General features: G+C 48.2%; 1 protein-coding gene across 1 annotated transcript; it reads right to left on the bottom strand.

The window, feature by feature from the left end:
- Nucleotides 1–3,783: 3,783 nt before the first annotated feature.
- On the bottom strand, nt 3,784–9,520 carry LOC103188378 (hyaluronan and proteoglycan link protein 3). Its single transcript, XM_007908356.2, has 5 exons — nt 9,135–9,520; nt 6,106–6,224; nt 5,189–5,554; nt 4,552–4,854; nt 3,784–4,245 (listed from the first exon to the last, which is right to left on the bottom strand). Exons 2-5 carry the CDS (start codon nt 6,203–6,205, stop codon nt 3,959–3,961), a joined length of 1,056 nt encoding a protein of 351 aa, XP_007906547.1. The 5' UTR covers nt 6,206–6,224; nt 9,135–9,520; the 3' UTR covers nt 3,784–3,958.
- Nucleotides 9,521–9,843: the final 323 nt, after the last annotated feature.

The raw sequence follows: 9,843 nt of genomic DNA, 5'->3' as shown, positions 1-9,843 counted from the left end.
GAGAATTTGCTGTAACTTTCAGCATGCTCAGTCCCTCAGACTGTTTACCACAGCCTGGGGAGAGCTGTTTGCATTCACTGCAGGTTTGGAATGGAATAAAATGATATCTGGAGACTAGTATCAAACCTTCTGGGTTCATCCTTCATTCAGCATAACATGTTCATCTTGGGGGGGCTCATTACAGAAATCCTTGTGAGTTTTCCACTGCCCTTCTTGAACTTGGCCTCATGGCCTCCATAGCTTTGCACTAGGTGACGAACTAAGTCTGTTTAAATGTGATAAATGGGTAGGGGTGAGATTGTGGCGTTTCATAGACAATCATCACAAGGGATACGTTTACGAAATGTCGCAAACTTCATCAGCCAATGGGTTACACGGCCCCTGCATTTGTGATGAGGGCAGGAAGGGAGGGAGAGAAGACCGAGTTAGAGGGAGGTTACCCCATTCACTTTGTGAATAATATTATTAACTATTTAAATGCCCAGCAACACTAGATACAAGTTTTATAACTAAATGTCAACTGTTCTCCAGAGCGTGCTTAACGGAAATGGGTTAGTGCGCGTTCCTTTACAAACCTATCTGCAGTTATTTTTACAGATAAAATTTAACGGAGCAAGGTGGAATATCCATCAGGAGGAAATCTTTTTGTTGAACTGTATTTGCTGTGGAGGAATTGACTGTACGGCCTGCGTTATAGGATGATTCCAGACTCTGTACCTATAACATTTGTGGCCATGATTGTTGCTGCGGGAAAGTTTTTTTTAAAAAAGAGTTTAATTGAAGCATGGTTATGTATTAAAGACAAGAACTGCGTTCTATTTCTGCATAAAGTGAATTGTATACAATAAACTAACCATCACTGTGGCCCCAGGATCATCTGAAAGTTCTTTATAGCGAACAACAGTGAGACTACACTTCCTTCTTTAAATGCGCTTATCACTTACTCCACTTTACAGTATATCCTGTGAAGCTCTTTGAGATGTCTTCACGACGGGATAAAGTGCTACATAAAATGCAAGGATTATTATTAAAATATTTTATGTAAGAAAAGAAATTGTAGATTGCAAGTGCGTTTGAAAGTAAAACCACAAACATGTCAGACTGTAATCTCAGAATGCCCTCATTCTAATGCTTGAAGTTCCACTGGAAACAAAATCATGTGACATGCTTTGGATCTCTCTCCCTCAATCCTTCCGCCTCGTCCTCTTCTTCCTCAAATCACGCCAGAAGTCCTTCCTCTTTGACTGTGCTTATGGTCACTTCCTCCCTCCCCTGGTCTTGGCATCCGGCACCACCACTGTCAGGCTCTAAGACGCTGCACTGTGTGAAGGGAGGTATATAAATGCAAGTTGTTGTTGTTGGCTTCAGACACTTTGGAAAGAAACTAGGAGTTGGCAAATTGCAGTGGAACAAATGAAGGTAAATTTGCAGTTCTGTGTTTGCCATAGCTGTACGGACTACACAGAGAGCTTGTGTGGTGATAGTGTTAGAAGCAGCATTGAAAGGTGTCATTGTATCCCGGTAGTATTGATGCTTTCAGTTACTTCAAACCAGAGCAATGAGAGGAAAGAACAAGTTAGAGGCTTTGGTCACGTGCTGGTTGATTAACCGAGATTTTAACAGAAAATGCGCTAAAACCTGTACACCAATTATGTTGCTGTGTAATACTATATATGCAATATCTGGAGTCCTGTAGCTCAGTGGTTAGAGTACTCGCTTTGCATGCGAGAGACCGGAGTTCAATCCCCGGGGGGTCAGGGCCAAACCTTGGGCAAGTTTCCTTACTCCACACAGAGCCTAATAATAATCCTCCAAAACAAAAAACAATAATAAATTGGTCATTTTCAATCCACGACTGTTTGTGGGACATTGCTGTGCGCGATTGGCTGCCGCGTTCGCCCACAAATATACAGTCAATTCACTTTACAGTGTGTTCTGTGAAGCGCTTTGGGACGTCCTCCCGATGTGAAAAGCGCTATATCAAATGCAAGGATTATTATTATTATATTCATCAACATCGACATTATCTTGGTGCCAAAGGCTCTTTATTAGCCTAGATCTTTTAGTGTGGCATTTTTTTTCAACCCCCTCCTCCCCACATTTGAAACTGCGGACTGTGTTTTGCAATGCACGTTTGTTCCTAAGAGCTCTGAGGCACTTCCTCTGCGTGAAGGGTGCTGTATAAATGCAAGTTGTTGTTCCCTTCACTGTGTCTCTCACTGAAGTGGGCAAGTGTGATCTGTGCCTTCAAGCTTTCTGTTCATAATCATAAACTGACACTAACACAGAGCTGGAGTCTATCAATAAACATAGTGGAATCTCCCTCGTTGGTGGCTGGTGTGAGAGTCAAACGTTGGTCCAGGCTGGCAATGGACTGAGTGCCATCCACTGAGTGCCATTCAGATCCACTCACTTGGGCGAGTGGTCAGTTCTTGGATCGTCCACGAGATGGCGCATTTTGCAGTCAGAGCGCAGGTTAGAGACTGATGACGGTTAGAGCATTGCAATGATTGCAGTAACTACAAGTCCCTCCGTCACTGCAGAGACGGGCGATGGGTACCCAGCCCCGACTGCAAACTACCACTGAAACCCCAATAATCGCCAGACACAGAGCTCAACAAAGCACACAACATGGAGCGAGAGCTGAGTGATAGTAATTGCAATGTGGAAAGCGGGTCTTGTATCTTGTGGTTCAGGATCTTGCCTGTATTGCCATTGCTCCATGAACCCCCATGGCTCCACCACCATGGGGGACATGCGGCCGTTCATTGTTGACGTCCAACTCAACTCACACAGGACACAGTACAACACTCGTACACACAAGTCAACGTTTATTTGTAATAATATGTAGAAATATGATATGGATTATTTTGGCTCATTGAGGGAAACCTGCCATTAGAGCATTTCCGTCACATTAGAAGTTAACCCTTTTATCATCCTTTAGAAATCAGTGACACATTGCCCCTCCAGTTACCTCTTTGTCATCCAGTGCCCAGTCACTGTAAATAAACTCGTCCATCTAACCTAGCCCATCTCCTGTCTCCATTCCATTAACTAGTTATTTCATATTTTATAAACCTCTATGTCTGTATATTTGTTCCCCTCCTCCCTTAATCCCAGTTTTAACCCAGTTGATAAAATATAAACCCAAGACATTGGACGTGGTGGGGCGGCAGAGGACCGGGTGCTGGTCTTTGGTTTAAAGAATAATTGGCCACAGTTGAAAAGTCAATGTCTCAGCATCAAGAAAAACAGCTTAAATTCTTAATACAGCCCTGCGTGTGCTACAGGGGTCAATGTCCCAATAACACAGCCAGTAGAGATCATCGTCACGGCCTCAATTCTTGTCCCAAACCTGGTTAACTGGTCTCATTACAAGACTCCCCCCTCACCCCCCCCCGGCCCAACAGGTGAGCTAACTGGCTGAGATCAAAAGCAATGGGTGTAAAGAGTCAATAAACATACAAAACAGTCGCTCAACTACACTTGGCAGTAATTACCTCGACATGTATAAGGCACTAAAAGCTCACCCAGACTTTCCTGCTTTCTCAATCAGTCCGCATATTCTAAACAGTAACATTAATACAAAAAATACAACATGGCGACAGACAGCACCGCAGTAACAGCGAGGCCGCGACACAGAGATCAGCGAAGCTGCCAAACAGAGAAATAATCAGCGTTCTTACCATTACCCGCTTGTAACTCATCTTCAAACTTTATTTGGAAATTTGGCCCAAGTTTGCCACGACTTGCCCCAGGGGTGAGGTGGGGGGGGTGGGGGGAGAGGGCAGGGAGGGGGTTGGGGTTAAGGAGGGGGTGAGGGCCAGGGGCAGGGACTCTGCTCTCCACTACACCAGGACGGGGCAGACAGGACTTTAAACTCTTAACAATAATAATTTGTTTCTACGTTTGACCCGCGGAGGGTCGGGCTCCTGGGCTTGGCTCCCGCCGCTCGGCTTTAGCTGGTTTTGTGGCAGAAAACGCCAAAGCGGCCGTGCTCTTTCCCCGGGAAGCCGAAGGTGCGGACCCCGGGCTCCGAGGGGCCACAGTTGGGTCGGGGGAAGGCGATGGGGTAACGGACACTGCCGTCCGCCAGCCAGCCCGCCTGGCAACGGTCGAAGCTCAGGAACTTCCAGGCAGCGAACAGCTGTCCCACCTTGGCGATCTGCCCGCCATCCTCCTCGCACATCGTCACCGCGGCGGAGAAGCTCATGCCCCCCGGCCTCTGCAGCAAGTACAGCGTCCCTGAGAGAGACCACCAAATACCCAGTGTTATTCCAGCCCCAGATGTTTCCGTGTCTAGCGGGGGGAGGAGGGGGGAGCAACACTTCACACAGACAGAGCCAGAGCCGGGCACTGCCTGACCGGGAGAGGAGGCTGACAGGAACCGGGGAGAGAGTTACAGAGCAGGAGGATTGAGGAACGAGACCGGGCAGGGGGGAGCAGGGGCCCTAAAAAGATTTGACAATCAATGTCCCCAGGCGAGAGGTTTTCCCTCCCCCACCACCCCCCCAAGCCATCCCCTCATGCCCCTCCTCACCCCAACCTCACCTTTCAGAGTGGAAGCGAAGCAGAACACATCGAATCGGTGCAGGTCCTTGTGCCTTTGCCCGTAGCTCCGTACGCCGGGCGAGATGTCTTTGCCACCACAGGGTTCCCTCGGCGCGGTGATGGGGTACTGCACCGAGCCGTCAGCCAGCCAGCCCGCGTTACACCAGTCCAGACCCTCCTCCCAGGCCTGGAACAGCTGCTCGAAGGAGGCTGCCATCGCGTCCTGCTGCTCACATGCCCGCTTCGCCTCATGGAAGTTCAACTGGTAACGGCCGTGCCTGGGCTGGTAGGGGAACACCACACCTGGAAGGCACGAGGAACACGAACAAGAACATAAGAATTTGCTAAGAGAAAGACCAAGGTCCATCTAGTTCACCTCCTACCGGTCCTGGCAGTCGCTTGACACGTCGTGTCCCAAATTATGTACAGTATCGCCAGATATTAATAATCTTGCATTTGATACAACGTCTTATCAGGTTTTGAGACGTCTCAAAACACTCCGCAAAATAGTCAATATTATAATATAAATATAATATATAATATATATGTATAATATATAATATATACGAAATAGCCCTCGCCCTCAGAGCCCCTCACGTTCCCTCCTTGCTCCCTCCCTCCCTCCCCCACCCCCCACCTCGTAATTCCAGCTCCACGATGCTGCTCTCGTCCTCCAGGCCGTCGATGACCTCACACTTGTATTTCCCGTAATCCTCCAGCCTGACGTCGGCGATGACCAGCGAGACCTCCCGCGGCTGCCGCTGCCTCAGGTACACACGGCCCTTAAACTCCCCGAAGCTGCGGTGCCGCAGGCCGATGGCCACCATCACGTCGCTCTCCTTGGTGAAATCCAGGTTCAGTTTGGTCCATTTCACTCGCACCTTGCGGGTGGCGTTGAGCTCGGGCTGGTAGTGGAAGCGGCAGGTCAGCGTCACGTTCTCGCCGCGATAAGCGAAGATTCTGTCCCTCGGGGCCTCAATGTGCAGTTTCACCCCATTAAAATCTGAGGGTCATAAACACAACTCAAACCCAAAGCTTTTCACTGGCTCCTCACTCACACGATTAAGGTTAAATCAAGATGGACATTCAGTGTGGGGGGTGGGGGGGGAGCTGGGACAGAACTAAGCTGCACACCCACAGAGCACTCCACAGCTTTGCTTCCAGCCGGGGCAGCAGGAAGAGCATCAGGAATAGTCAATACAATTGGCCTTATTGCCCCGGGGCAAGGGCAGGTGTAAGGTGATAGAAAGGGCGAGTGGTCTTTCTAACGTCCCTCTGGTTGTGATCAGACCGTATGCTAGACAGCTGGCCACTGCTGCTAGAACTGCCACAAGGGAAGGTCTTCACATCAGACACAGAACAGAACTCCTCACACAGCCATGTGAGGCCTCAGAGCAGTGAGAGGGAGGGAATCCCATTGTGTGCAGCAAGAGGTGCAGTCCTGCCCTGGGTGTGGGTAGGTCAAGGAGAGCTGGGCTGGTGCTGGGACAGAGGAGCTGGTTCCTGGGGGTGGGGACAGGCTGTATTACTCAGACACACACCCTCAATACTCACACTCTCCATTGCCATTCCCATTGAAGTAAAAAGCACCGTTTTGTTCCCGACACTGAGACAGGCACAATAGGGGAAGCATGGCCACCATCACAGCCAACATTGTGTCACCAATCTCTCTCCTGCAACAGAACAAGAGCATCGCAGGGTCAGGCCTGCTCAGGGATAAGAGGTCAATCCATCAAGCCGTGGGGAGACCCTGCTCCAACACTCCTTCCAGTGAAGTGTGGGAGGGAGGGCGAGTGATTCATTTAATTACTTAATAAAGTTCCAGATTGCTGCAGCTTTGATTGGAATTAAAACAAGCAGTTACTTTCTCGCTGTAATATTCCCAGTGATCCTGTGACAATGTGACTGTGCTCCTATCTCTGCACAGAACTCATCCTCATCCTCTGAAGGCATCCATCACTGGACCAAGTTTAGCTCTGCAGTAACCAGTTGTGCCCAGGAGGCGGCGCTCTGACGAAACTTTTGTTGAATTCGGTTCGAGTCAAAGAGGAACCGGAGCACAGGCGCCATCCAGCGTTTGGTATTGGTAATGCAGCTTCATTGACAAACCGGTTTCACTGGAACTGTTTGCTGACCAGACCTCCAATCTCAGCCTCAGCGAATGGTTCGTCCCGTGACTCTCCTCAACATAGCTCCTCGGGGGAGAGGTAAGTGGGTTCTCTTTGGAGCTGAAGTAGCTCCAGGGTGACGTGCTGGGCAGCAGAGTGCTGGAAACAAGTCAACCCTCTGTGAGGGTCTCAGTAGTTAAGTAACACGAGGGGAGAGTGCAGAATCCTACAAACATTGGAATTGCCATGTGTAAGTGGCATTAATGAGCTCTCAGTCTGGTTTGGATACTCCTAAGTCATGGTGATGGGTTTCCACATGTGTCAGACACCAAACTCACCAAAAATAAGTTTGAAAAGAAGGGAGTTTCTCCCAAATTGAGACATTCTCCCTATGTGAAAGGCACCATATCAAATGTAGGAATAATTATTATTACTAATAATCCTTGTATTGGATAAGTATCTTATCATATCAAAGCACCAGAGTTTTCTGTAAAGTATGGTAATGTGTTGGCAAACAAGGCAGATAATTTGCACCTAGCAATGCCCCACAAATAACCATGAAATGAATGACCACATTTATCTGGGGGATTATTAGCCAACACACCGGGAGAAACTCCCTTACCTTTTCCGATACTGTAGTGTGATGGAATCTTTAACATCCACCCGAGTAAGCAACAACAACAACAACAAGATTGCATTTATAGAGCGCCTTTCACGTCGGGAGGACGTCTCAAGGCGCTGGACAGTTGCGTCAAAACCCATGCAGGGGGGAAATGGTCAGGGTGAGGGAAGGGAGGGAACGAGGAGGGGGTAGAAAGTCGAGAGGGGAGCTGAAGGCACGGTTGAAGAGAATGGGTTCTTGGTTTAATGTCTCAATTAATGTTTAATGGCACCTCCAACAATGCAGCGTCCACCCCCGCACTGAGCCAGAGCATCAACTATGAGCTTAACGTCCTGACGTGGGACTTGAACCCACACTTTTCTGACCCAGGGGCAAGAGTGCTCCTGTACTGAGAAAGGCAAATTGACCCCTACATTGAGCAGAAAGACAGAATTAATCGCCCGCTGATGCACTACAGGGGGCAGCACAGACCAGGTGAAGCCTCTCGCATTGGCATTAACCCTTTCGATCTCCACTTCCCGTTACCTGCACCGCACTTGTTGCTTTAATGTTTACTTCGGTCCAGTTACAACACTGACCGCTTCCCATTTATTACCGGCCCCCATTGTTTAATTCATGGGGGCGGGGGTTGACTTCAAGGTGATTTGTGGGCGACTCTGCTGCCTTGTTTTGTGGCCAGACTTTCAGGTGGTGGCCAGAGAGCGATTCACACTCTCCCGCTCAACCCCCCAAAAGCGACGACCACAGGCTCCCAGCATCAGCCGCACATAGCCAACCCGTGCCTAACCCTGGCCAACTGTCCCACACATTCTCCCGCACTCAACTCAAACTCTCCCACATGTCCACAATACAAACCTCATTTATATTATCCCACAATTCCTACCGTGGGGCCATGTGATTAATGTGTAAGTGGTGGTTTGCCCACACATCTGCTGAACTGTGAGGTTTGGCGCTGGGAGTAACTAACCCACCGAGTGGCCTCTTCCATCCCTGGAAGCTGTGGCCGGACCTGTCAGGGCGGCGGCGGCCGACAGAGGGCGCTGTGCGCGCAGCAACTTTCCTCACTCAGAAAGTGAAAAGTTTTGACATTTTTGGAATCGCTGAAACTCCAAAATTGTGACTTCAGCGCATCCCCGGAGACAGCAACTAACACTGCAAACCGCTCAGACAAGACCCCCCCTCCTGCTCGGCGCATTTTCATTCGAAATTCCTTTTTTTTGCCTAATGCACTTCGAATAAAATCCAACCTCATGTCCCTTTGTGGATATTTACACTCTTCCCTTCCCTCCACCTTTGATTCACAACGTTATGATAAGAGGCGACAAACGATTCAAAAACTCACTTTTATGACATAACAATCTGTCAGTTATACACTTTTTTTCCCTCTAGAAATTGTGTAATTTTCCGCTTTGGTTTTTTGTAATAGATATGTGTGTGTAATATTTTAATTGGTTTAATTTTAATTAGTTTACTTACCGCCAGGTAGCGAATTGTTATTATTTTCCCCCCAAAAGCAAATGTTACATTAAATTGTCTTACCTCACACTGTGCTGCGATTAAATCGATAAAGCAAACAGAGCTTTCGATGTCCATAATTCCACTTTTTGGATTGTTTTCCTTTTTTTACCCATTAAAACTATTCCTTTCCCATTAAACTGTTACCACTTCCCCAGTTCCTAAGGTTTACAGAAACGTTTTAAAACTCCAGGAGTGTGAAAAAAATGTTTCTTTGAAAAAAAACAAGACTTTTCAATACAAGCAAAAAAAAAGATGAATTGATTCAAATTACAACTTCATCAAATGTACACTTTTTTTTGGTACAGAAATGATTTCCAAAAGTTTTCGTTACTCACAAAAAGTTAAGCAAAGTTGCCCCTTGTTTTCAGTCCAGTCGCAGGTCAGATTGCACCAGAAGCAGCTTTGGCAATGCTCTTGTCCCTTTGTATCCCGGAGTCTGCAGTAAACTCCTGGCACCTAATAATTGTACTTTATAAAACAAGACGAGGCATCTGTCTGTGCGTCACCGGGACCTCAGGATGGCGAACCCCCTCTGCAGTGTGACGCCACGTCCTGACTGCTCTCCACACACAGCGCAACCAGGTCTCCTCTGCCCCCACAGGGGGACTCCTCTCTCTCTCTCTCTCTCTCTCAGACCGCGGGTGATGATGGTGCAATTCCCATCCCACCACCGTGGGCCCCACTCCCCTCGGCAGCCCCTCCTTTAACAAGTACCTGCACTCACTCTCCGCTGTGCTCAGCGCCGGGACTGCTGCCCTTTGTGTGGAAGCGATCCCTGAGCCCGAGCCATGCACCACAGGGTGGGTACACTTCAGTGTTTGTGGGTATGTTTCAGTGGTGTATGTTTGAAGAGTTTGAGATGTCTCTAATGGTGTGATAAGGCACTATATCAAATGCAAGGCTCAGTGTTATTATAATAATTGCATTTGATATAGAACTTTATCACGTTGTTGTGACGTGTGAAAGTGCTTTATAGGAAGCGCGTTTTCTTAAGGATTATTACCCCCGGAAAACGATCCAACAGTCAACTAACAACCAGGTTCC

This window comes from Callorhinchus milii, unplaced genomic scaffold, assembly GCF_018977255.1.
Source record: "Callorhinchus milii isolate IMCB2004 unplaced genomic scaffold, IMCB_Cmil_1.0 Scaffold22, whole genome shotgun sequence".
Classification (NCBI taxonomy): Eukaryota; Metazoa; Chordata; class Chondrichthyes; order Chimaeriformes; family Callorhinchidae; genus Callorhinchus; species Callorhinchus milii.
The sequence above is the reverse complement of the archived record's forward strand: the minus strand, read 5'-3'. Positions and strand labels throughout refer to the sequence as shown.

Coding starts and splice junctions, on each gene's coding strand:
- LOC103188378 (XM_007908356.2), bottom strand. CDS start 6,205: ATGTTGGCTGTGATGGTGGCCATGCTTCCCCTATTGTGCCTGTCTCAG. Junction 5,555..6,105: donor TGGGAATGGCAATGGAGAGT/GTGAGTATTGAG, acceptor TATGACCCTCAG/ATTTTAATGGGGTGAAACTG. Junction 4,246..4,551: donor CTTCGCTTCCACTCTGAAAG/GTGAGGTTGGGG, acceptor GGTCTCTCTCAG/GGACGCTGTACTTGCTGCAG.